Consider the following 27,382-nt stretch of genomic DNA (forward strand, 5'->3'; position numbering starts at 1 on the left):
TTGGGCAGTATAGTAGCAAGAGCTTGGTGGCGCAACCCACCACCCCGTTAGAAAGGGGACGCTTATAACAACGATCCATCTATTCCATCCATCCAGCAGGCACAGAAAAATAGAGGAGGCATGGCCAAACACAGTCTCGGAAGAGAACAGCAGTTTACGATAGGTAGCGAAGCACTCGAAGTGGTAAGGGAATACATCCACTTAGGGCAGGTAGTGACCGCGGTTCCAGTTAATGAGAATGGAATAATCAGAAAAATAAGAATGGCCTGGGGTGCGTTTGGCAGGCATTTTCAGATATTGAACAGCAGGTTGCCATTAACCCTCAAGAGAAAAGTGTATAACAGCTTTGTCTTACCAGTCCTCACGTACAGGGCAGAAAGCTGGAGGCTTACGAAAAGGGTTTTACTTAAATTCAGAACGACGCAGCGAGCTATGGAAAGAAGAATGATGGGTGCAACGTTAAGGGAAAAGAAAAGAGCAGATTGGGTGACAGAACAAACGCGAGTTAATGACATCTTAGTTGAAACCAAGAAAAAGAAATGGGGGCATGGGGAGTACATGTAATGAGGAGCGAAGATAACCGATGGTCTTAAGGGTTACGGACTGGATTCCAAAGGAAGGGAGGCGTAGCAGCTAGGGGGCGGCAGGAAGTTAGGTGGGAGGATGAGATTAAGAAGTTTGCAGGGACAACATGCCCATTATTAGTACATGACCGGGGTAGTTGGAGAAATATGGGAGAGGCCTTTGCCCTGTAATGAGGGTAACCAGGCTGATGATGATGATGACATCCCAACACGCCAAAAAGACAAAAAAAGAATATTAATGTTGCTTTTTAACTTTTTTAGATTTCGCTAGATTTGGTGAAGAGCTCAAAATATTTCGTTCAAAAAACTATTTTTTTTTGCCAAGCCATCAGCTATACACAGAGTGTAATAAAATAAAGTACGTCGTTGGGCCAATAACAATTGTCTGCGTTGACACAATGCTTTAGTATACAGGGCAATATTGAGGCGTAGCCTCCGAGACGTCCTCAGTGACGGCACATGGTTCCAATCTCGAAGGCCACAATTCGATTGGCCGCGATTCACCACTGGTTTGGGCCATTCACTAAGTCTTCGATTTTTCAGTCGCGCGAATGCAGTGGCAAAGCTAAGCTGCTTAACCAATGCGCTGAAGGCTATGTTAAGCGGCAACGACGGCCTGAGAACAGGTGAACGGCATCAATCAACAAATGTTTTGTTCTGGCGACGGGCAGGTCGCGCTCGCTGGTGCGAACATGAGACTCGATGAGTCGCGTCGTGGTCGCGATTTACAGATGTAAAACCTGAATAAATCAAGTAGACTAGGTGACTATTTGTCTGCGCCTTGTTTAAAGCTTTTTGATGCCGATAAATATCTTCATCATTGTAGTTGGTCGCATGACCTTTTCCAATCGGCGGTTGAATGTGCTTACACTGCATTTTGTTGAATATCTTGCCGTAATTTATTAGTGTAAATTTACGCGAGGTCGCGATTCCGCAGGCTGTGTATCGGTGTGGTAGCTTGCGATGCCACATAATAGACATATTGGTAAGCACCACTACGATACGTACATCGACGTACCTATAGGCTCGAAACAAAAGCTCACACCGGTTACCTGTCACTATTCTGGATGCTTCATCACGCATTGAGGAACGCACGAAGCTACGTCGACGACACAGACGCTTTTTCTATCCAGTTTGGGTTTCAAGGAGCCTGCCAAGGGAAACTAATTGCTCGTGAAACTCCCACGTCAAACCCGCCATTAAAAATTTGATCGTTGGGATAGCTAGTGTCAAGCACAGGCCCCAAAGTGCTCATTTGCTGTAGCCACCTACTGCTGATAATTAGAAAGTTAGTTACTGTAACTTCGCTATTTACTCGAATGGTAAAGATAACATTACGTGATTTATGTTTCCAATGTTAAAAATTTGGTGCAGCTAAAAAACCCTGTAATTTGCACAGTGGGATGAACCTCTTCTCTCCTTGGCAGAACAATGCTCAAGCTTTACACTGCAAAAACTACACTCAAACTTTTTCAGCTCTTCCATTGCAGCTATAGTGCACATTGCGATTTCCACATTAATTAAAATAAGGTGAACCACTCCAAAGACTGTGCATTTGGGGCTGCAGCAGATCAATACTGAAAGAGCACATTATATTGCAGTGGACTTTATTCTTCACTTGAACATACAATTGCGTGTGCAACAAATGTTTTAATAATTGGTTCAAGCTCTGGCCAGCTTAATCACGCCATTTCATGTAGCCTAAGCAAAAGAATTTTAGTCTCTTTTTTTGTGTAAATTGGATGTCGCCTCTTTAACTCCGTCCAGTTGCCGTCATTTCACAAAGGAAAATCAACATTATTTCATCAATACAAAATATTCTGTGGTTATCAATAAAAATGTTGGTGAATTACCATTGTGCTGGCTCAACGAGCGTTGAAATTTTGGGAGTTTCCGTTGAACCAATGATAGTGCAACAGATAAACAATGCAAATTCAACAAACATTTTCGTTACGGATAAAGCTTTATTTCTTGAGTAAGATATACAAAAGACGAAAATTTTGAGTTTGTGGCTAGTGAAGCTTCTCTTCCAAGAATAGGCATACGAAGAAAGGCAATGCTATAATCATCTCATTTCCAAGGCATATATCCTAACAACGGACATCCGAAGTTCGAACTTTAGCAACAATACTTTTATAATTTAAAACACATCGGAGTCCAGATTGATCGAAAGCATTGGCTTTTGGCACGTGCACTTCGAAGTGCCTCGAATCTGCAAAAACGAGAGGCAAGAGAACCAAATCAGTTAACGCCCGTAAAAGTGTTAAACTTATCTGTTTAGGGAAACACGGGCACGCTAGTAGCACAAATTAGTAAAGAAAATTGACTGCTTAGGCCACTGCAGAGAACTTAAGTCGATACCGCAGTGTGGAGGCAATATCCTAGGCACTTCTCGACCTTTCCGTCATGCTTTGCTTCCGTTCGTTGTAGCAGAATCTATAGTTACGTCTACCGCCTGGTTTACCACAACGCACATACATCACGTTGTGCCGTTTGTGGCTCGGCATCGCATTCCCTTTAATATAGAGTTATAGCTCTGAGACAGCGGGCCCAGCGGGCCCGCGTAGACACCAGTGCGCATGTGCGGTACCACATGCGCAGTGGCGTTTACGCTGGCCTGCTGTCTCGCTGAGCCACAACGCTGAAATATCTCCTTGATTATGGCGAGACAAGCCTGGGCGCTTTGCACCGAGGTTTTCTCTTTCATTGTTACCCTTAAGAACAGTAAATCAAAGGATGTAAATGGTAGGCAGGGTAAACCAATTAAGTACGTACTTAACACAGGCACTTATCCAGGGCTTTCTTTCCGTGAGGGGGGCTGCAACCCAAGGCAAATTTTATATGCAGAAGAGGGGGGTTGGTACATATACTGGTACAAATGTGAATAATGCCCATCCTTCACCATAAAGATGCGCAAATCCGCAAAAGAGAAATTAAATATGATGTATCTCACAGGTACACCTGTGAGACACACCTGTCTTTTAATTGACCAACAAAGAACCACATAAGACAGACTCGCCCAAGAAAAAACCGCAGGAAGAACAATACCAAGAACAATTAAACAAGCGAAAGTGTAAAATAAATATTTCTAGTAGCGTTTTTTTTAATTACCTCTAGAAAAATTACAGAGAAATGTATATTTGCGGAACACTCACAGAAGAAGTGAGGTTGAACCCCACAATAAAACAAGGACACGAGGAAACAAACACCACAATCAAGTGCTGACTGCCAACTGGAAGTTTGTTTGAAATTATCCAGCCATTTTCTATCTTTTCCAGGATAGGCATGCGTACAGTCAACCGCAAAAGTTTACGGGACACAGGATCTGCCAAGAAGCTGAATTCTCTCGAAGCGTGGTCACACAGCCTCGAATTAGATGTTCCAGCATGTAGTAGCCTTCGCCACCTACACAGTGATTCATTAAATACGAAGTGTCATGCCTTAACAGTGTAGGAATTCACTTTTGAAGGGGAAACTGCATCCCGCAAACTTTTGCTGTTGACTGTACATCAGTCGACAACACGTCTACAATATCAGCTGCATCATAATCTTTCGTGCAAAAAAGCTATTTCTTTTTCCGACAAGGCAAGAGACGGTGCGCCGTACACATTTTTCTCCTCCTTTCTAATGTAGTAAGCCTCTGTTATTTCCCTCTCCCTCTTACCTTTTCCTTTCCTTATAAATTTCGTTTTTTCCAGATATGGGAGTGCAGGGACACTTGTTACAATGTCCCGGTAAATGACTCCCATAGCCATTCTTCAGGTTACTGATCTGCTGACGAGCTCTGTCATTGAAACACTGTCCCGGTCGCCCTATATAATTGTTTCCACAGCTTAGCGGTATCTGATAGATAACGTTGCGCCTGCAGTCAGTGAAACGAGATTTATGATTTGTGGTGCAAAGGGGCCTTTCGCGCGTTTTCATAGGATCGCATATCCAGGAAATCTTGCACGAGGCAGTGAAAAGCAAATTAACATTATGTCTATTAGAAACTTTCCTTAAAGGGACCCTGAAACGCTTTTGACGATTTTCTACAAACGTATTGAGTCGTTAGAGTAGGTCCTTCTGATCATTAATTGACACATATAAGTGCTCCGCGTAAAGCGTGTAATTTATTATAAGGTTTTAAATATGCACATCGCTGCCGATCGCAGCGCACTGCTCGGCGGAATTTTAAGCCGCCCCTACCCATATGATCGAAATCACCCACACGACGTCAGTGGGGCGAGCTATCCGATTGGCTGACAAGGGCGCGTGATCGATAATTTTTCCAACTTTATGGTAAACAAATGATCTTCGTAATAGTTTGAATGTTAGTTAATTTGTTTTTATCAAAAGGAAGTAACATAAAGAGAATGCACAAGAATAATTTTTCAGTACACTTAAGCACTTCCGGCACACAGCATGTGTCGTCTGCTTGTGTTACAACGTACTCCATTTTAAAGAGAGCGCCGCGGTCAGAGTCGGTCTCAGTCTTTTCGCGAGCACTATGATTCGACTTTGTTGCCTTGTGGACTGCAAACGTAGCGACTGGCAATATGTCAAGCTGCGACATCGTGTCCCTCTGCAAGGCAGCGTACGAGCGAACTGGCTGCTGCGCATCGGACTGCCGCTATCCGATCGGCGCCAGGATTTGCGCGTTTGTGGCCGTCACTTTACACCGGAAGATTACTAACGCAATAGCGTTTCCCGAGTCCGGTATTAGGGAAAACGCAAGCGCAAGGGGACAGAGTCTGGCCGCTTGACTTTGCCGTAACGGGATGAGCCATGAGATGAGCGGAAGGGCAAATGCGAATGGTCTGCACGGTGCAGCCACCTGGTGGCACAGAGCTCAACCATACACAGTAGCAGCAACGAAGTGTATTCTTCTTTGCTGCTGGTGTGTATTTTTCGCAGGAGTGTAACACGTTGTTTTTATAAATGTTTAAAATGTTTTACACTTGGTTAGAGCAATATTAGCGCTTTGTTTGGCTGGTTAAGCGCTGCACCAACAAGTGTATCGACCGCGCAGACCGATCAGGCCGCTCACGTACGTCTACGCTAAACTTCCTTCATCAGCTTGAGTTTATGCCTGCAGTCATTTGCCGAAATGACCAGCTTGCCTGTGGTTACCGGAATACAAGACACGTTCGGCGCTACGACAGAATGCTCGCAACGCACGCTGCTTCGATAGCTCTCGCTTGGGGTCGACGGCCAAGCGGCTAGCGGAGCGGTCTCGCGCGGGCGGGGGCGGGCTCCAAAACAACCGGAAGTGGACGATGTGACGTCGCATCGTGACGCTGAACCAGTGAAGGCGGAGCTTAGCCCCACTCGCTCGGCGAGCGAGTTGAGGAGGAAAAGCATGGCTAGGGAGGAGGGTAGCTTCTAATCGCTTGTAGCTCCATTAATACGTAACGCTTCACTTAAATTGTGGTGCGAATGTTCCACTTAAGCTGTATCCTACGCGTCTACAAAATTTGTCCGAACCGTTTCAGGGGCCCTTTAAATTGTGTGACAACTTCTGTAAGTAGGGCACCACATGCGCTTGCCTCTTCTCTTTATTGTTTTCTTTCTGTGCTGGTTCCGAACTCATTATTTTTCTTTCTGCTAAATGGCTTCGCATACTGAAGTAATGACAGAACGGGGAAAGCCTGCGTTCTGTCAATCGTTCTATCTGATTTGAACAACTTCGCTCGCACTCATGGTCACACGAGTTACTTAGTGCTGCCTTAATGCACGTGGTTGCTATGCCACTCCTAATCAATTTAGTGTGTGCGCTGTCGTAGCGCAACAAGGTTTTCTTAGATCTGGGATTGTAGCCCCAGAATACATGCTCGTTCAAAGAAAAACATATATTAATGTCGAGAAACTGAATGCGGTTGTTAATTGGCAATTCGTACGTGATCCTAAGTCCTCCCGATGAGTTAAAGAACATGTCAAAAATTTCTTTGACTGCGTCATGAAAATGCATAGACGTATCTTTCTTCATAACAATTAAGTAGTCGTTAACGTACCTAAACACTCGCGTTACAGGCGTGTCCGCCAACTTAGCAGAAATTACATTGTCAACCGAGGATAAAAAAAATGGCAGACAAAATGGGGGCTATGGGTGATTCTATAAAGATGCCGGTACATTGGATGTAGAACCGGGCATCATAATTATACCAGTTGAATAAAGATAAAAATTTAAAAGCGCTGAAAAATTGTCTCTGTTAACACCGACATAATTCCGAAAATTCACTTCTCCCAAATCCGGTATCCTATCGCGTACAGTGCACATCAAACTATCACGCGGCACAGAATAATGCTGTGCCACGTGATGCATGATGAATGCATGCCCCCCCCCCCCCCCCGTGCTAGAAAATTTGATATAAACGTCCAGTTGGCAGTGAGCGCTTGTCTGTGGTATTTGTTTCCTCGTGTCCTTTTATTTAGACTGTTCAACCTCAGTTCTAAATATGAACCAAATAGCCCTCATCAAGATCTTGCTATAAGAATCACAGTTCTTTTGGATCCCTCGCCCACTGCTCTACCAAGTGTCAAAACCGACTCGTATTCTTATTTGGGAAGTTGCGTAACTATGCGTGGTCGCCAGTCCCGTACAACCGCGTAGAGCGCAGGACGCTGCTGTTCTAGACGTACTGCGCCCACCGCGGAAGCCTAGAAAAACACCCACATAACTACAGCAAAGAAGTGGCTGCGTCAGGCTGCTCCACTGATAACTGTAGAAGCGTCGTTTGAAACAAACGGAATCATTCTCTGATTCCAGTGGCGGTTTCTCTACTTCCTTTTTAAATGAAAAGATGCTGATCCATATACACTATCACAAACAACGGTTAACTTTGTTAATTTTCGCTTTTGCTTCCTGTTTAGCCGTTGCCTCGGCTCTCTCGCTTAGTAGATCGCTTAATTTGTCAACTCCTTGCGACTCTTGTTTCCACTTGCCAACATTGCACGAAAAATGCTGTACAAGTACGGAAAAACCAGACGAGTAAACGAGTGACATTCATATTGCTTATAGGTTTAACGTTTACTACACGGTTTTATGATGGACGTTTTTTCGCATGATTTTATTTTCCACCTTATAAACCTATATTGAGGGTATACGGTACCGAGGATCTGCCAGTGCTGCGGCGAGCCGTCACTCAAGTAAATAATGAAGAAAAAGGAAAAGTTAAACACAATTGTCATTTTCTCCGGCCGCAACTCGTTCCACGAGCATACAGACCAGCTGCCTACGAACTCAATCCTTATCCTGCTCCCTGGATTAGTCTGAACAAAAAAGGCTGAACTAACGAAGCAACAACGATGCACGTGACCATTGCAATAGATGGTGACAACTGAACGCAGCTCGAGTTAATCTCGCGGGCAGCAAATCGATGGGGAAACTGACCTTCACACCCCAGCAGATGCCGGTAACTGCCGCCATCCAAAAGGAGTGAAAAAGGCAGCAAAATGTTGACCGCCGAATAGCTCTCAAGTCTCATGATTGATTTGGCGGCGCTCTAGGAATGTGTGTGGGTAGTGGTGGCCTTGTATACCGCTTAATTTTGTGAGGGTGGGGAGGGGGGCTGGTCCCCTTTCTTGGTACGTCCCTGACTTAGCATACGCCCAGTGGTTAGAATATCTACAATTTAACTTTACCCTCTGGTGCGTTGCTTAGAGAAATGCCAATTGCTCGTGTCGTCCCAATATTTAATCAAGGTGACCGAAACACATTTACCAATTACGGCCCATTTCTGTATTACCCATCTTTTCAAAAGATATTGAGAAACACTTCATTTTAGGCTGCTCGTGTATATTGATCAGCACATTGTTCATCATTTTCAACATGGACTTAGGAAGAAGAACTCAACCGAGACAGCACTTGTTACACAAACTATAATAGAAAGCTTTAGCGACAAGGAAATTATTTCTACGCGCTGCTAGAATCATATGTAGCTCGCCGAACACAGTATGTAGATATCGGTAACGAGACTGCTAGACCTCAACTAATGTGTGCCGGCGTATCACAGGCTGCTAATCTAATCCCGCTTTTGTTCGTGATTTATGCCAATGCTATTGTACACAGCGTAATTTACGTGAAGATTGTGTCTTGTGCGATGATACAACTGTTTCATTTCTGACAAGTCAGAAGAGAAATTGAACTAACAGGAAATACAGCGCTAGAGGACACAAATGCACAGGCAGATAAGAACTGCTTAAAAATAAATTCCAGCAAAAAAAAACTGTGTTGTACCTGCCAAAGGAAAAAGTTTAAGAAACTTAGCCTTTCGCCTAGACAATAATGTAATACAACTCGTTGACAGTGTGAAAATACTTGGTTTGCTTTTTTCTGATGATTTGTCATGAAATGAGCACATCGATTACATTCAATGAAAAGTTTGCTGTGCTGTGGGCGCGGTAGCACATCTAGGACGTATCCCCCCAACAGAAGTTAAAATCCTGCTTTACCCTGCATTCATTGCTTGACATCTGCAGCATCTGCATTATCTGGAGAACGCCTGGAATAACAAATATTACAGTTACATTTCCTCCAGAAAAAAAATGATGTTATCCAACTAAAGACCTATTTAAACGAATACGACATTTTACCAGTGTCCTTATCGTACAACTAGAGGCTATAAATCTATAAGGTTTCACATTGGGCGACTTACGGCGCTGGCATTCACGGCCGGCTTGGACCTATCTTTAAGTACAACTGGCCAGTTTCGGCCAGTAGTAGGATTTTCGTACCATAGCAAGGGTTCGAGTGAAACCCAAGTTGCCAGACGCAGGCTCGTCGTGGCAATATGTCCTTACAGTGCGCTGTCCACATAACCATATGGAGCATAACATAATGAAAAAAATTGTCGTGGTTAATAGACAGGCCACTTCTAAAAGAGGCCGTTAAAGTCCGAGTCGTTGAACGGGCAGCGCAGCACCGACAAAAGACCAAGGCGCGAGCTCGTGACCCAGCACGTCCTTGTCTTCTGGGAACAAGTGGCCCAAGCGCGTCGCATAAGCTCGTGGCAATATATATCGCGGTACTTTCTGAGAGAGAGAGAGAGAGAGAGAGAGAGAGAGAGAGAGAGAGAGAAAACATTTATTTATCATGAGTTTGGGCGACTTCCTCGCAGGGTGGAGGCCTTAGTTCAGGGTCCCATTTGCTCACGCCACTCCGCGTGCTCGCCGGATCAGCCATCGCTGCTCTTGCGGGTCTGAGCTGGTCAGCGCAGACTCCCAGAAGGAAGGGGAAGGTGAAGGAATAGGGGAGTAGCCCGGAGGGTGTGGGCACTCCCAGGTGCAATGATATACTGTGGGCTTTGCTGCACAATAGGGACAGTATGAGGGATATTGTGTGGGGTGGAAGAGGTGAAGATAAAAGAGGCAGGGAAATGAATTAGTTTGAAGCTGTCGCCCCGCGACGGCATCTTCTCGATTAAGGGTACTATGTGGTGGAGGGAAGTGCTTCCTGGTATCTCTGTAATATTGTAGAGTTTCAGTGTAGTTCAGTGGTTCTGTCGGTGCGTCGTCTGGGTTGGACAGCTCTTCCAATGGCGCCCGGTTAGCGAGCTCTCGGGCTACTGCATCAGCGCGTTCATTACCATGGAGAGAGGCGTGTCCAGGTGTCCAGACGATACGCACCCTCTGTAACGCTGTGGGGTGTAATGATGTAAGGATGCGGTGTGTGTAGGGTGTCACCCTTTCTTGTGCCAAAGTCCTGCAGGCGGTCTGAGAATCAGTGACCACTGTGATAGGTCCATCCGCGCCAGCATGGTTGAAATGTGTACGATGGCTAGGGCAATAGCAGCCTCGTCCGCCGTGTAACTGTCCACAGTGTTGAGCGTGGCCGAAGCTCTCAGAATGTCTGCACTATCTAGTACGACTAGACATAGGGCACGTTTCTGTGGGTAGCGGATAGGACTGGAGTGTTTAATTTGTCATCGCCAAATAGGCGAGCCAGGGCTTGTACCTTTATGACGGTCAGGGTGCATATTCCGGGGAATTGGGGCCACATGAATTTTGTTGCGAATGCTAAGCGGAAGAAGTGTGCAGCTTTCCTGTTGTACTTTTCTTCGTATTTGGTATCCTAGCCGCGATAGAATGTGGCACCCTTGCATTGTTCGTTGCAGACATTGCAATTGGCTGTTAAAATTACCTTCAACTAGTTCACGGATGGTGTTGTGCACCCCTAGTCGTAGTAGGAGCTGCGTAGACGCATGTTGGGATAGTCCCAGCGCTGCCTTTAGTGCCGTACGGAGGAGGGTGTCCATCTGGTGCATCTTAGTCTGAGTCAGATTATGATAGGGGAGGTGGTAGGTTAATCGGCTAATTACGAGGGGTTGCACGATTCGGAGTACTGTCTTTTCCTTTCAGTCCTTGTCGGCGGTTTGTAATGCGCTTTATCATGTGCGGTATTTGGCTAAATTGTTGGCAGAGCACGTGTAGGGTATGTGTCGCCTTCCCGTTGTGTTGTATGTGAAGTCCTAGTACACGTAGTCTGTCTACCCCTACAATAACGTTGCCATTGAGATGCAATGTGATGGCTGGTGGAATATCGGCCTTGTTCCGTTTTTTGAATACAAGCAGGAGCTCCGACCTCTCAGCTGCGCATGTGAGTCCTCTGGCTGTTGCATACTGTAGAACTATATTTACGGCTTCCTGTAGTGCGTCTTGAATGGCGCCGTCTGACCCTGTGGTCACCCAGATTGTAATATCATCGGCGTAGAGGGCGTGCTGCACGTTCGGAAGTTTGTCGAGGAGCGGTGGTAGCTTTGCCATCGCCACGTTGAACAGGGTGGGTGAGAAAACCGAACCCTGGGGAGTCCCTCCGCCGGAAAGTTTTATGATATCCGACCGAATATCACCTAGGCCGATGGTGGCTGTTCGGTCGGATGAAAAGGCTCGGACATAATCATAGATGCGCTTTCCGCATCGGGAAAATGCAAGGTTGTTTAGAATGATGTCACGTGGGACATTATCGAAGGCTCCTTCGAGGTCCAACGCCAGAACGGCTCTTGTTCGAGCTTTACTTGGACCATCCACAACATCCTCCTTAAGTTGTAGGTGTATGTCCTGCGCAGACAGACCTAGTCGATAGCCGAATAAGGTATTGGGAAAGAATTGGTTCGCTTCGAGGTGAGGCTGGAGGCGATTTTAGAACTACGTGCTCGAAGAGTTTGCCAATACACGAAGTCAAGGAAGTGGGTCTGAGATTTTGGAGGGACACGGTTTCCCGGGTTTCCGAATTAAGGTGATATCGGCGTGTCGCCATATCCTGTGGAAGCGTTCCGTTTTGCCAATCGTCGTTGTAGTATGCAGTGAGTTGCCGTATGGCCTGGTCGTCGAGGTTGCGTAGCAGTCCATAGTGAATGCCGTCTGCTCCGGGCGCCGTGTTTCGTCTTATGCCGTGTAGGGCTGCCCTCACTTCTGTCTCTGTAATATCGCCGTCCAATTGGGTTTCTTCCTCGTGTGGATAGTCTTTGTACTCCGGTCGGTGGCCTGTAGCAATGTATCTTTGTTGCAGTGTTTGGAGGAGCGCGTCATCATTCATTTGTTCTTTGTGCATGATAGCGCGGACTGTGTTCGTTGTGTGCGTTTTGTGTGCGTTGGGTCGAGTAGTGCTCTGAGGAGGCACCACGTTTTGGAACTACTTAGTGTGCCATTAAGGCGGTCGCAGAGGTTGTGCCAATTGCTATTAGTGAGGCTGGTGGCGTATTCTTCAGCTTCTGCTGTGATCCGGGCGATTCTTTGTTTCAGCCTACGGTTGTGCCTCTGCCTCTTCCATCGTTTGGTCAGGCCTCTTCGAGCACCCCAGAGATGGAGCAGATGTCTGTCCACATCCGGTGTCTCCGTTGTTGCAGTAATTTGCTTAGTGGCTGCTTTAAAATCTGCTATTAGCTGTTGTGTCCACTCGCGTAGAGATGGCGGGTCGTGTTGTTCAGATTTGGTTCTGTTGCGCCGGAAAGTGTCCCAGTTCATTATTTTAATTGAACGTTCTGGGCTGCGTACGGCCACGAGTTGGACGTTTGTGGCTAGAATGCTGTGGTCACTGCCGAGATTCTCCATTAGGTTGTTCCAGGAGCATTGAGTCAACCCCTTCACCATTGTTAGGTCAGGGCAGGGATCCCTGCTTACACTGTTACCCGTTCTGGTTGGTTTGTCAGGTTCTGTCAGCAGAGTGAAATGATGAAGGTTCATGGCGTGGGCTAGACGGCGGCCTTTTGGAGTTTCTGTTTGGTACCCCCAGGCTGTGCGGGATGCATTGAAATCTCCAAGGATAATCAATTTTTTTGGCTTGTTAACTGGCGGCCGAAAAAAGTTGTCCGAAGTGGTCTCGTCGCGATTTGGGTGCACTGTAGATATTAACTAAAAACAAGCTGGTTTCATAGCGATTCCTAGGTACAATTTCTAAGAGCACATGCGGAATGTGGGAGCTGTCGAGTGTGTGCTCTATCACTGATTCGTTTGGACACAAGGGTGGCAGCTAGTGGTTGTTTGGTGGTGTCATGCTCGTCGGTGTATGCATTGTATCGACTGAGTGTGGGAGTGCAATGTACTTCTTGAAGTGCTATAACGTCTGGTGGGTGAGGACGCGTGTCTAGGAACTGTGTCAGGGAACCCTTCTTCCTTCGGTACCCTCTACAATTCCATTGCCACACCCGGAAGGTGGTGGTAGTGCACCTCTTAGGTTTGCTGGGCATGATTGGTTGATACCGCCTCACTGGTGAGGGCAGGTGTTATTGTACGAGCCGGACGGGTATAAGGGTGTGACCTTCTTGGTTCTCTAGTGGCGTTAGTGTCATGTGGAAGTGAGTCGTTTTGATGGCTGAAAGTTGAGCTAAAAGTTGCACTGATGAATTGTTTCATGGCAGTCATGGCTTGTTGTTTGACCTGTTGTAGCATGTGCTTGACATCATCCATGATCTCTTCCTTCATTTTTTGCATCTCCGCTCTTAAAACAGTCGTTATTTCCTGTATCATTTGGCACACTTCTTGTTTGGTGCAGGAATTGTGAGGGAGTTTCTCAGGTGCGAGTGTGCGTGTCTGGGTGAGTGAAAGAGTCGCTGTGGGAGACAGTTTGTTTTGTTTGTTTGTTTGCTGTGCGGACGGAGGTGAAGGGTGAACTGCGCTGACCAACTCACGGCTGTCGCCTTGCTGGTGTGATGGTCGGGCATTTTCGTCCACGCGGCCTGAGGTTCCTTCGGTGGCTGTTTCTGCTGCGTCAGGCTGCGGCTCCCAGATCAGCTTCGACCACGTGGTTGCTTCTGGTCCTTGGACGGCCTGCGGACCCTGGACCTACTGCGACTTTTGGACTGGCTGTGTCCCCGTGATCGGCAGCGAGGACGACCATGTGTTGCATCAGTAGTCGCAGGTGCCGCACCGTTAAATACCTTGAGTACCGTTGAGTACCTCGCTGGACTTCTTGTCGTGCTGCTTTTTGTTGCTCCGCCATTTTCTGCTGCTCTCGGAACACGTGGCTCTTGTTAAAGGGTTTGCGTTGCCTTACAGGACATCGAGAGTCAGTGGCGGGGTGCTCACCACCACAATGAAAACATTTCAGCGTGCAATCATGTCGTTCGGAGGGGTTGGAAGTTCCGCACGCAGCACACTGGGGTTTATCCGGGGTTGGGCAAACAACTGCTCGATGACCCGTGGAGAGGCACACGCTGCACAGCTGCTGTCGGGGTTTATGAATTTAGCACCGGTATTCTGCTCCGTAATGTACCGGGGAACCCGAATGCCAGAGAACGTGATGATGGCCGTGGCTGAATTTCCCATCATTCTTGCATGCAGGACCTGAGCCATCGGTGATCGGATATTTGCCATCAGCATTGTCGGGGTTGTGTTCTTTTCTATGCCGCAGATGACTCTTTTGCAGGAAGCATCTGGAGCAGCCACATAGGCCTGAACCTCGTAGTGCTTGTTTTCCAGGCATATAGACTTGATCAGCTGCAGTCTTGCCGCTAGTTCTTCGTCTGGTGTGCTGACCACTGCGACGTTCTGCTCTCGGCGTATGCGGATGGTTAGCTGGTGGAGCGTGCTCTCGTTTAATTGAGCCGCTGTGCCTAAAGCTCTGGCTATAGAGTGCTGCGGCCACTCACCGAGATTCCGTCCATCTCTCGGTCGGAAGACCACTTTCAAGTCGTCGATCGGTAGCGGGGGCAGCTGCCAGTTCTTATTGCGCAATGTCAGATGTAGGTGGTCCTGCTGTGCGGGTTCGGTGTTGGGTGGCAAGCTCCACGTAGCTTGGAACTGTTTCTTGCGCTTTCGGGCCACGAGAAACCAAGTCCCGTCTTCGTTGTCTTGAGTTGGTTCTTGATCCATAGCGGCGGCTGGTGTGGTTTTATCAAATGCTGCAGCAGGCAGGGGGTCTCGGGCAGCCATCGTCACGGTAGCAGTGCAGTGGGCATGTGCGGCACGCGATGCTGTCGCGCCGTAATCGCGACGCCTACGTTAGGCCTAGCGATGCGGCCTGCTCGCCTCGAAATGTCCAAGGGCCGAGGTCTCACCGGATCTGGCAGATCTTGGCCTCAAAAGATTTCACCCGTTAAGATCCATCGACTGGTGGTGGTAAGCACGTTGTAGAAACAAAAGATCAGCTGTGAGGTGTTCCAAGAGCCGGAGCTCATTCGGAGGTTTATCATAAACGTGACGAATCGCTAAGACAGACTACGCACAAAGAAAGCGCGACACGCAGTGAACAACTACGTATCGCAAGCCATAAAACAAGGAAAGGAATGCTATGGAACGATAAACGAGCCGTCAGGCTGCGCGGACATGGGAAAAAAGCACAAAAGAATGAACAAAGCAGGCAGGCGGTGCTCGTAACATGCGCACTGCGCCGCCGCACACCATTGATGGCGCAAGAAGTCTACATGCTGCTGAACGCCTTTGTCATAAAAGGGTTGCACATTTACTGCAGGATCAAGGAGGCCCTGATCCAGCACAATGCTAACGTCGCAATCGGTGTAGGCGGTGTATAAGTGACCATCACGAGAAGGCTTTAGATTTTCTGGATAAGCGCTTTCGTCGTCCCGATTATAACATAATGGATCATTTACACTTTAGGAAAAAATATACCTACCAGGGGAAAGCACAGTACAGTTTGTTTTTGGAGCACTTCGAACGGTCGGTAGCCGGTAGCGAGGACGCGGGCCTCTTCTCCAAAGCTGCCCACCACGGCGGAGTCCCGGTTACCAGTGCAGTCGCCCGGTAACCGGTCGCTACGATGTCTCATGCAGCGTCCTTGCACGGCATGAGACATCGGCTAGGGTGCCTGCTCCCCTCCCTCCATCGGGACGCCCGAATGGATCGTGGCAAGGACCTGTAGCCGCCGCCAGAGAACGGTCTCTGCACGAGAGACCGTTCCACGCTTTTGCGCTTACGGTCTAGCTGCACTTAGGCGGTGGCCCGGCTTTGTCCCAAGGACCACGTCACGCAGCCTGCCTGCAAGAAGTGCGGGGACCCCGAGACTTTCGAGCACATTCCCTGTGCCTACCCATGCCTTGCGCGAGAACGCTCCATGCTAACCATAACCTACAGAAGTTAGTTCCTTCCAACGGTCACAGAGACTGACCTGCTAGTCCCAGTGCTCCCCCAGCGCCGTGTGCTGCCAAGTGTTCTGAATTTTCTAACTGCAACTGGGATCATCACTTTGAGTACGCCCGCTACAAAGCTGGCCATATTGCTGAGGACTGCCACCTGTCCGCTTTTGCACATGGAGGAGTCTACCATCCCCCATCCTCCCTCTCGCCTGACGATGCTACGTCGTGCTTCATTAAGGGTTGCAGAATTAAGCGTCGTTTCCTCCTTAGATCACTATCGTCATCAGCAGTCAGTGCGTGTTTGGATAAGCGGCTGATACAATGATCAGAGATGACTCTTTCGTGGCGGGGCACCATCACATATTCGGCGCCGTTTCACTCAACTACGACCACCTTTAATAATAAGGACGACAACACAAATCGCTGAAGGCGAAAACGCACAGACGAAAAATTCACACAGCTCCACGTACGAGCAATTTGCTACCACAGTGACCATGATGGAAGACCGGAGCGCCTGCTCCGAGCAGGTGTGGGCTGTGCTTAAGATCACGGGGGGGGGCGAAGGGGCCCGGACACACCCTCCACTTTTCAAGGAGGGTCTCGTGCCTCATCCTCCCCCATTAAGTCAACTGTAGCAATGCAGCGCCCATTCGACAAGCGTCGTAGGCGATTTTGCTACTAGTAGTGCCTTGTGCGGGGCAAATATAACTCTCCAATTTTTCGATTAATGGCTCAATCGCGATTAATCGGTTGAAGTGGCATGAACGAAAAGAGGATAGTAGGTATTGTCGTACTCCTTTATGCGTTTTCCCCAGGCACTGCAGATGACATTCACCCGCTTCGTTTGACACAGGTTCTTGGCAAAGTGTAGTGTTTCATGAGCCCCCCGAGTGGGAATCTACCTGCTCGTGAATTGGTGAAGCTTCACCTTGCTTTCTTTAGATTATTAGTTCACTTTCAATCGTTTAGTTCTGCATTATGAGTGCTGTGTTATATCAAAGACGCATGCATTTAATCCACCTTTCTACGTTAGTAGATCTGAAAGCATAAAATATATTTTTGTAGTGCTTTGGATTGGCAGTGAAGCAAGGCATCCACTGTTGTGTTTTGCTGCTACCCTCATTTACTTCGAGAAGGCATTTCTTTAAACCTCTATCTACCGCGTTATTTACGAAAAATCGTCTCAAGAATGTGAATTTTTTCAGGGCACTTGAACTTTTGTACTTGAAGAAATTTACTATCTCTTGAACATACAGTAACATGACCCGAAAGGCAGTGGTTGAAGCAATTCCCGAACTCGTTGTTTATAGTTGTAGGTCGATGGACGAAAAATACTGTGCCCCGTATACATAATCGAGCGCGTCATAGACACGAGGTAGTGGGTAGACGTCATTCTAGTGATGCGGCTGAATCTCCATTGTTGCAAATGGGTCGCAAGTCTCAAGGGTAGCGTTGGCCTGGTGGCCTGGGGCACAGCTGGAAGCATCCGAAGGTCCTGGCAAAGGATGAGTCGACTGCTAACAGAACAACTTGTTTATTCTAGCATCGCAAAAGAGCGGCCGGTCAGGTCAACCGATGTGGAGAAACGGGAGACCACGTTACTCGACTGAATAAATCGAAGCTTCTCTCTTGGCGTCCGGGGGCAGCTGCTTTTATACTCTCGGAGTCGAGGGCAAGAAAGAACGGCTCGCAAGAGGCGCACGTGACGGCGGCGCACGGACACGTTGTGACAAGAAGTGACGTATCCGCCGGGCCGGCGCCGGTCAGACCTCCTCGCTTCACAGTTAGGGAGCTCCTCGCCCCGGCTGCCGCGCTTTGACAAGCCTGGGCACCAGCATGCATGCACACACACACACACACACACACACACACACGAAGACACGTGGCAATGAAACATGCCTGGACGCGCTAAGTAGGAGGCGTTGGGACAGCGCTGAACTGGCCAAAATGTCCGCTGTTGTGAACGAAGCCCCGGCGTCCGTTGCATCCGCGCCGGCTATACCGCACGTCGGAGGCGAAACGTAACAGACCGCCCCGCCGGGAGAAGGAGATCCCGATGGTCAGGGTACTGCATCCGCTGTCCGGAGGGATGTCGCTCGATGATGCTCATAACCGAAGTCGGTCGTCGCTCGGCGTTTCTTGAGCGCAGCGCACAGAGAACGCCTCGTTCTCACGTTCAGGTTCACACAGGACACTGCAAAGTGACTCCGTGAGAGTTGCCATTATTTTTCTCGTTCCCAGCAAGCGTTAGAACTACGCCGAAACTCAACCGCTCAGTCAGCAAGCACGACACATCCCTCACTAAGCCAGGCCAGGCTCTTTCCCCATTTATACTACTGCCTAGTTCCTTACAGTAGTCTAGCAGCACTCAGAACGCGTCCACAAATTGGAAAATTGCACTAGAAAGCACGTCATCACTTTGAAACACTAAACGAAAGCAATATGTTAAAGATCCCGCCTCAGGAAGAAAAATATCTGTAACAAATAACTTTGAGGCTCATTCCTGCGTTAGGGGCCTCGACTTAAGCCATCGGCGTTACCGTTGAGACGCCCCTTTTTGTAACGCACCTCAAAGGAATATTGTTGCAAAGGGAGGCTCCAGCGCAGGAGGCGGCCATTTTTGGAAGAGATGGTCTGCAGCCATTGGACAGGGCAGTGATCTGTATCAGTGATAAACCTCGAGCCGGCTAGGTAGCATGACAATTTCTGAACGGCCCACAGGAGACATGCACACTCTTTCTCGGTGGCGCTGTACGCCTGCTCAAGACTGGTCAGCTTACGACTAGCATACCGGACGGGGTGTTCCACTTCTCCATTTTCCCGTTGGCGCAGTACAACGCCCATGCCTCGCTCACTAGCATCACACTGAACAACGAACCCTTTTGTGTACTCTTGCGATCGTAGCACAGGCTGGCTTGTTAGGGCGCTCTTTAGGGCGCTAAAGGCTCTTTACCTTGTTTCGTCCCAGACGACTGTTTCGGGCTCTGTTTTTCTTAGAGCATCCGTCAGGGGAGTAGCGATATCAGAGTACCTGGGGATGTACCTCTGATAGTAGCCGGCGACACCTAAGAACGACCGAATATCGGTCTACGTGCGCGGTTGCGGGAAGTCTCGAAAAGCGGCCACCTTTAATTCAGAGGGGCGGCGACGACCCTGTCCAATCACGTGACCGAGGTAGACAACCTCGGCCTGTGCTAACTGGCACTTGGGAGCCTTGACTGTCAAGCCCGCTTCGCGCAGGCGGGTTAGCACTGCCCGCAAGTGTGCCATATGCTCAGACCAGGATGCGGAGAATATCGCTACGTCGTCTGAATACGCTAAAGCGAATTCTTCCTGTCCCCGCAACACTTTGTTCATGAGGCTTGAAAAGTAGTATGGCACGTTCTTGAAACCAAAATTCAAAACTTTAGGACGGAATGTTCCCATTCGTGAAATGAACGCTGCGTACCTACTAGTCTCTTCTCTTAGTCGAACCTGCCAATAACCTCTGACAAGATCTAGGGTGGAAATAAACTGAGCGCTACTAACTTTCTCAAGGTGCTCCTCGATGTTAGGGATCGGATAAATTTGATCCTTAGTGATGGAATTAAGCCTGCGGTAGTCGACGCAAGGAGGTGGTTCCTTGCCCGGTAGCTTAACTAAAACCAAAGAGGAGGTATAATCACTCTCACCCGCCTGAATAACACCGAGCTGTAGCATTTTCTTTACCTCAGCCTCAATACTATCGCGCTGGCCGGGTTGGCACCCGGTACGCCTTAGATCGTACTGGCTCTGGGGACGTAAGTTCTATTTCATGAGTATGGACAGAAGTCCTACCAGGCCTCTCAGAGAACTGACCTTGAAACTCTTGTAAGAGCTGGTGTAGTTCGGTTTTCTGCTCAGGCGACAGCGCTGCTTTACTGATTAAGTCACTAATGACTTGATCGGTGTCTTCCCTGTTCGTCACTAAGCCTAGTCCCGGGAGCTTGACCGGAAGCTCTTCGGGAACGTTTACCATCATACACACCACTGCTTCCCGTTGTCTATAGGGTTTGAACAGATTACAGGGGTAAACTTGCTGTGCTTTCCGTTTTCCTGGCAGACTCACCACGTAGTTAACGTCCAACAGCTTTAGAACAACCCGTGCTGGGCCCTCCCACTGCACGTCGAGTTTGTTCTTTAGCGATGTGCGCAATATCATTACCTCATCGCCCACCTTAAAACGACGGGCCCTGGCTGTCCGATCATTATAAACCTTGGCCCTCTGCTGGGCCTTTGCCATTGCTTCACCTGACAACTCCTGTGCCCTTCTTAAGCGTTCGAGGAGCCTAAGCACGTACTCCACCACAAGTGGGTCGTCGCCCCTGCCTTCCCACGAGTCTTGAAGCATGCGAAGCGGAGAGTGCAGCGAGCGACCGTACACCAGCTCAGCTGGCGAAAACACCGTAGCCGCATGCGGCGCAGTCCTTAATGCAAACATCACCCCAGGCAGACACAGCTCCCAGTCAGTTTGTTGTTCAAAACACAATGCTCTCAACACGCGCTTCATGACGGAGTGGAGCTTCTCAACGGAATTCGACTGTTGGTGGTACACTGAGCTGTGTAACAGCTTTACCCCACACCTTTCGAGAAAGGCTGGCGTCAAAGCGCTAGTAAACACTGTGCCCTGACCTGACTGGATTTCCGCAGAAAAACCAACTCGCGCAAATATGGACAGTAGTGCATTGACTATCTCAACTGAGCTGAGTTCTTTAAGCGGCACAGCTTCATGGAACTTTGTCGCTGGGCAGATCACAGTCAAAATGTATCTGTACCCCGTGGTTGTTACCGGCAGAGGTCCCACTGTATCAATAACGAGCCGTCTAAAAGGCTCCGTAATGATAGGTACCAACTTCAACGGCGCCCTCAATTTGTCCCCTGGTTTGCCCACCCGCTGACAGGTGTCAGATGTCCTCACAAAGTGTTCTGCGTCACGAAAACACCCTGGCCAATAGTACTCTTGCAAGAGACGATCCTTAGTGTTCTTAACTCCTAGGTGTCCGGACCACGAGCCCTCATGCGACAAGCGCAACAGATCCTGACGGCAGCACTGAGGCACGATCAGCTGATCGAACTCCACTCCCCTGCGGTCTAGATTCTTCCGGTACAGGACCCCACTTTTTTCCACAAAACGAGCATTTTTCTTGGCGATACTTTCCTTGACATTGCAGCGCATGTTTTCTAGGCTGCCATCCTTTTTTTGCTCGGCTATCAAAGCCGACCGGCTGACTTTTAGCAACCTATTAAGTCCATCTTACGTAGGCGCGATGAGCAAATCTGCAGATAGCTCTTCTAACTTTCCCGTGTCGGGCATTTCCTTTCCAGTATCTGGTGCGTTCAACGCTACAGGCTCAATTTTATTCAGTTCGGACGTGCTCTGGATATCAGCTTGCTGCGCCTCCGACCCTTTTAGAGCGCAGCTCTTTGGCGTCCGTTCCTGGGTTTCGCGTCGTCGTCGGCGTTGTCGTCGGCCTCGTAACCAGCTCCGCCCCCCTTTCATCCCCCCAGCGCTAGCAGCGACCGACTGATACCGCTGGATGCCGCTGTCGCCGCTTGAGAGTCAAGATAACGTGACTGCATAGAACACCGTCGCCGCCATGCAGAAAGAGGAGGAAAGGGTCCCCCCCCCTGTTCTTGTGTGGCGGATAGGGTGCTCTTCAGTTGCATCAGTCAGTCGCTGCTATCTCTTCCTTCCTCCCTTTATCGTGTTGTCCGCTTGCTGCGCGCGCTTCTGCCCCCATCGTTTGCCGCTGGGTGTACACGCCGCCCCCCTCCCCCCTCTTCCTGCGAGTCTCCGGTTGTCAAAGCGCCGGCTCGAACTTAATTCCTTTCTTCGCTCCTCCTCCAATGCAACCCCTGTGCGGTGGCAATCAGAGAGCCAGATCGGTGGCGGCGCATCTGTATATGTGCACCGCCCGAGCCAAAATTGCCGCTGCCGTTCGCCCTGTGCGGTGGCAATCAGAGAGCCAGATCGGTGGCGGCTTGACATAAAGACAAACAGCAATTTCCTAACACTTATGCGGGAGAACATCCCGTTCCTCTCGCTCGTAACGCGTCCCACGGCTGTGACAACCTCGCGAGGCACTTGTATAGATCTCGTCTTTGAGAATCAAGCATTGGTGTACCAAGTCGAACATATATCAGCCTATTTCTCCGACCACAAAGCTTCCTTCATGACTGTCAAGAACTGTTAGTGGAGTCTTTGTTAAAGGAATACGTGTGAAAAATAAAAAAAAAATTCTGTGATAGCGCATACATGTGTTGCTCGATTTCTTTGCCTCAATCTATCGAAAAGGTGAAACAGCTTATTTGCTGCGCTCAAATTTCGCATTAGGAAGTAACGTAATCGTCGGTAATTTTTTTCATTGTTCGACAACGTCGGCCCCGCAAGTACCACATTTGCAGCGAGCTCCCGAACTCTCGATCTGGTTAACGCCTGAACGCTAGCCTCACCAAACAAAAGCCCCTTCTCGCGCAGGAGGTGATCGGACCTGTCCGAAAATAGGTACGGGTACTGGGGGGGGGCAGCATAGATGACACTGCGGCCTCCGTCTCAAGTGCTCCGAAAGGTCCTTCAATAAGCACTTTTGCTACGTGCGGACACACGCTATGAGCTTCCACGGCTTGCTTGATCCATGCGCACTCGCCCGTGAACATATCGGGTTCTACGTAAGAGGGGTGACTACATCCATTGTAGCTGCGGAATCACGAAGCACTCGGCACTCCTTCCCGTTCACGAAGAGGTCTCGCATGTAAGGCTCGAGAAGCTTCATGTTCTCGTCAGTGCTGCATAATGACAAAAATACGATTTTTCTTTTGTTTCTGGACACTGCGCCGAAAAGTGACCCGGCTTTTGGCACGTATAGCACACGCGCGCTTGCCTCGTCTTGAACCGCTTTCTGCGTTCGGCTTCGGCTGCCGCCTTCTCCTTACGTTCGGTCGGACTGCTTTCACTCGCATCCGCACGTGCGCCCCCCTTGCTCTCACGGGCATCAACTTCGGCCTCTCAAACTTGGAGCCAAATTCACCCTTTTGACCGTCCTTAGCTCCGCGTGCCCGACGCGTCACAAACTCCTTGGCTAGCTCGGCGGCTTTAGCCACCGTACTAACGTCTGGCCTATCCAAGACCCAGTACCGTACGTTCTCAGGTAACCGACTATGAAACTGTTCCAGCCCGAAACACTGCAGAACTTTCTCGTGGTCACCAAACGCTTTCTCTTCTTTGAGCCACTCCTGCATGTTTGACATAAGCCTGTAGGCAAACTCTGTATATGACTCACTTCTTCCTTTCTCATTTTCCCGAAACTTCCGACGGAACGCCTGCGCTGACAGCCTGTACTTTTTTAGCAGACTCGATTTCACTTGGTCGAAATCCTCTGCCTCCTCTCTCATCAAGCGAGCGGCTACGTCGGCCGCCTCGCCGGCTAACAAAGTGAGCAAGCGCTGTGGCCACGTTTGCCGAGAGAACCCCTGCTTCTCGCACATTGGCTCAAAGTTAACCAGGAACAAACCAATGTCCTCTCCAAGGTTAAGCGGCCGCATTAGGTCAGTCATATTGAACGATACTCGTTCTCCTGCACCGTGTGCCTGACTTCCATTACGAGCGCGTTCCATCTCTACCTCGAGACGCTTCATTTCCAAAGCGTGTCGACGGTCGCGCTCCTCTTTTTCTTTCTCTTTTTGCTCTTTACGTTCGCGCTCCTCTTTCTCGTTTTGCTCTTTACGTTCACGCTCCTCTTTCTCTTTTTGCTCTTTACGTTCGCGCTCCTGTATTTTTGCTGTCTCCCGCTACTCAATGGTCTCAAGGCATTCCGACAGCTCGTCATCCTCAGCTTCTAACTCAAGAATAGCCTTTAGCAGTTCTGGTTTTCTGAGTTTGTCTGAGACATCCAGACCCAACCCTTTTGCAAGCTCCAGCAATTTCGGTTTGCGCAACGACTTCCAATCCATGGCTGCTCTGAATGCCGCTTTCTCTACTGCCTACTATTGTCTTGCCGCAAACTATCCCGGTTGTCGTTGCTATCCTAGCAACGACAACCACAATTACCAGCTCTGTTTCTGACACTAACAAAAGCCTGGCAAAACTCAGAAGAACAAAGTCCCGCACTCTCCAAACCTCGCAGCCAAGCATTCAGAGCAGTCGTTCTGCTGCAGGCAACCACTCATCACACAGGGCTCGTTGCACTGCTCCCGATTGGTCGTTGTGCTGCTCAGCATACAGTCGACCGCATATCTTCGCTGCTGGCCTCCGATGTCGCGATATCACCGCTGGCAACCAGTTGTTGCAAATGGGTCGCAAGCCCCAAGGGTAGCGTTGGCCTGGCGGCCTGGGGCACAGCTGGAAGCATCCGAAGGTCCTGGCAAAGGATGAGTCGACTGCTAACAGAACAACTTGTTTATTCTAGCATCGCAAAAGAGCGGCCGGTCAGGTCGACCGAAGTGGAGAAACGGGAGACCACATTACTCGACTGAATAAACCGAACCTTCTCTCTTGACGTCCGGGGGCAGCTGCTTTCATACTCTCGGAGTCGAGGGCAAGAAGGAACGGCTCGGAAGAGGCGCACGTGACGGCGGCGCACGGACACGTTGTGACAAGAAGTGACGTATCCGCTGGGCCGGCGCCGGTCAGACCTCCTCGCTTCACAGTTGGGGAGCTCCTCTCCCCGGCTGCCGCGCTTTCACAAGCGTGGGCACCAACTTGCACACACACACACACACACACACACACAAACACACACACACACACACACGAAGACACGTGGCATTGAAACATGCCTGGACGCGCTGAGCAGGACGTGTTGGGAGAGCGCTGAACTGGCCGAAATCTCCGCCGCTGTGAACGAAGCCCCGGCGTCCGTTGCATCCGCGCCGGCTATACCGTACGTCGGAGGCGAAACGTAACACCATGCGCCGTCCATCTTTTTGACCAGCACGACAGGTGACGCCCAACGACTTGACCATGGCTCATTAGTGTCTTTCGCTAGCATCGTCTACTTTTGTTTTGATGGCGTGGCGCTCCGAAGCTAAACCTCAACAGGGTCCCAGATAGAAGGGTAGGTTATCGCCTACATGTATGTGATGTTTGACAAGTGACGTCTGACCTAAGAGCCGGTTGTTAAGGTCGAATATGTCCTTCTACAAAAGCAATAGACTGCAGAGCTCTTCAGCCTCAGCAGGTGTGAGATTCGGGGCGATCACTTTCAAGAATGTCGTTGACAGTACAATTGGCAGACCGGAAAGGCACGCAGGAAGCATGAACGGCCAAAGTCTCAGCGCAGCTAAGTCGAAAGCAGTGATTCTAGCCAGCGTAACATATACAGGCAGAATTTGGTTAGTGAGCTCGAAATTCACCACATTGCGATTGCCTGCGATTGTCTGTGACCCACAGTATTGTACGCGGCACAGTAAAGTTGTGGGTGAGAACGATGGCAGTTATAGGAGTGATGTAATCATGATCATCGGGAACTGGCATAAGAAACGACGTTTTGATATATGTGAAGGCTTGTGGTGGAACGTGAACGATATCTGTCGGTCTTAGGTGAATTTCGTGCGGTGTCGGAGGAACGTCGATTAGAGGCAGGTGAAGACGCAGACTACATGAGGAACAATCGATTAGCACGGAATGAGCAGAGAGGAAGTTCAGGTCTAGTATGAAGTCATGGGCACATTGGTAAAGCACAGTAAGAGGATGGTGGCCAGAAATGCTCACACGTGCACTACAGATTCCGACCGCGGTAACCGGGATTGATTGATGATTCCCGTTTAACGGCGCAAGGGCCTGGTATGGCCATGATAGTGTTAATGAGTTTGTACTGGTCTGGTGGGTTCTGTAAATTTATTGTGACGTGATTGCAAAGGGGCCTAAAAGAGTTGGTGTAAATTGCATAACATCTACGCGTAATAAAATTATGGGAATGATTAATGACGTGTACTATGAACACTAAAATGCATCGGGAAAGAATGATGCAATATACAAAATATGTGAGATGCTAAAATTGCCTAGAGCACTACTGCCTCGCCAGAGCCCTTGAAACACAAGGGCCTAGAGGTATGTGCTACACGAAACAACTATCACAACGGCATCCTATGAAGAGAGGAGGCGCTATAAACGTATGGGGCTGATAACATGTAACAAAACATCTTTCAGGAAACGTAGGACTGCGTTGGTTTCAAAGAACGGTTCTGCGCCGAGTAAAATTACAGGATGAAGGGAGATGTGCTGCCGGTAGGCTAAGGAAAAATGTTTCTGTTAGATTCGGCTTATATCCGACACCCCAGGAGGACGTGGATGACGGTCAGCCACTCACCGCATCTACTAAAGGTTGGAGGCGAATTTCCAGTGAGTAAAAATTATGGGTGTCAAATGTGTGTTGTATTCTTATACGACACAATAGGACATCTGTTCGGCGTGATACTGTTGCAGAAAGCCAGAAACCTAATTGTGGCGTTATTACGTGCAGCTTACTATTTGTTTCCACGTACCGCATGCGTTGCCTGTAGTTTCTCAGTTTCGTTCGTAAGAAGGGCTTCAAATCTCTGACAGAGACTGCAGCGGTAAGATTAAGAGCATGCGATGCAATTGACTTGGCCATCTCGTCCGCTATAACCAGCGTATGATCACATGCTGGTTAGGTTGATACGCTTTACACAGGACGGAATAGAGTCCCTTATTTACAGAATTATTGTGCTTACAGAATGCCATCGAGGCCTTCACAACACTTAGGGCGTCCGTATATATAACTTTTCATTTCCTTATATGCTTCGCAGCCGCCAATGGTGCGTACGCCTCAGCCGTAAAGATACTTGTTTCCGGATGCAGTACATCGGGTTGCGTGTAGGATGGACCGACGGCTGCATAGGACACCCCATCGTGTGACTTCGACGCGTCTGTGCAGAACTCCTTGCAGGAGTGCTTGTGCTGGAGTTCCAAAAATACATTTGGATTTCAGTTTCTGGAGCGTGCTTTGTAGGAATGATATATCACATTGTATCAGCTGCCACTTCGAAGGAGGTAGCAGCTTAGATGGAGGCATTGAGCCATGTTTGAGGAGTGGGACATCCATTTCAACGCTAAGCTCACTAACAGGCAGTGAGAACGCCTGTCTTACAGAGGGACGATTACGAAAGAGTGTAGCATATCTCATATCATTAACAATATTAAAACAAGGATTTTGACCATTAGAGTGAACTTTCAGTAAGTATGTTTGGCTGATGTATGTTCTCTGCAGGTGAAGTGACCACTCATTTGACTAGCTATAACCTTCCAATGGG

The 27,382-nt window shown here is 48.9% G+C and overlaps 1 protein-coding gene across 21 annotated transcripts in view; it reads right to left on the reverse strand.

The window, feature by feature from the left end:
* Positions 1–2,528: 2,528 nt before the first annotated feature.
* LOC142580028 (uncharacterized) overlaps positions 2,529–27,382 on the reverse strand; it is a 170,579-nt gene continuing 145,725 nt past the window's right edge. For 13 of the 21 annotated variants that reach the window (XR_012827543.1, XR_012827542.1, XR_012827532.1 and 10 more), the window contains one exon: positions 2,529–2,796. Coding sequence is in view for 8 of the 21 variants with exons in the window: in XM_075690758.1 (XP_075546873.1) it covers positions 2,725–2,796 (72 nt within the window). In the remaining 13 variants the exon portion in view is untranslated. Of the gene's footprint in view, positions 2,797–3,359; positions 3,403–9,017; positions 9,068–27,382 lie in introns of all 21 variants that reach the window. The other 8 variants (XR_012827534.1, XM_075690759.1, XM_075690754.1 and 5 more) reach the window with 3 other exon arrangements.

This window comes from Dermacentor variabilis, chromosome 4, assembly GCF_050947875.1.
Source record: "Dermacentor variabilis isolate Ectoservices chromosome 4, ASM5094787v1, whole genome shotgun sequence".
Taxonomy (NCBI): Eukaryota; Metazoa; Arthropoda; class Arachnida; order Ixodida; family Ixodidae; genus Dermacentor; species Dermacentor variabilis.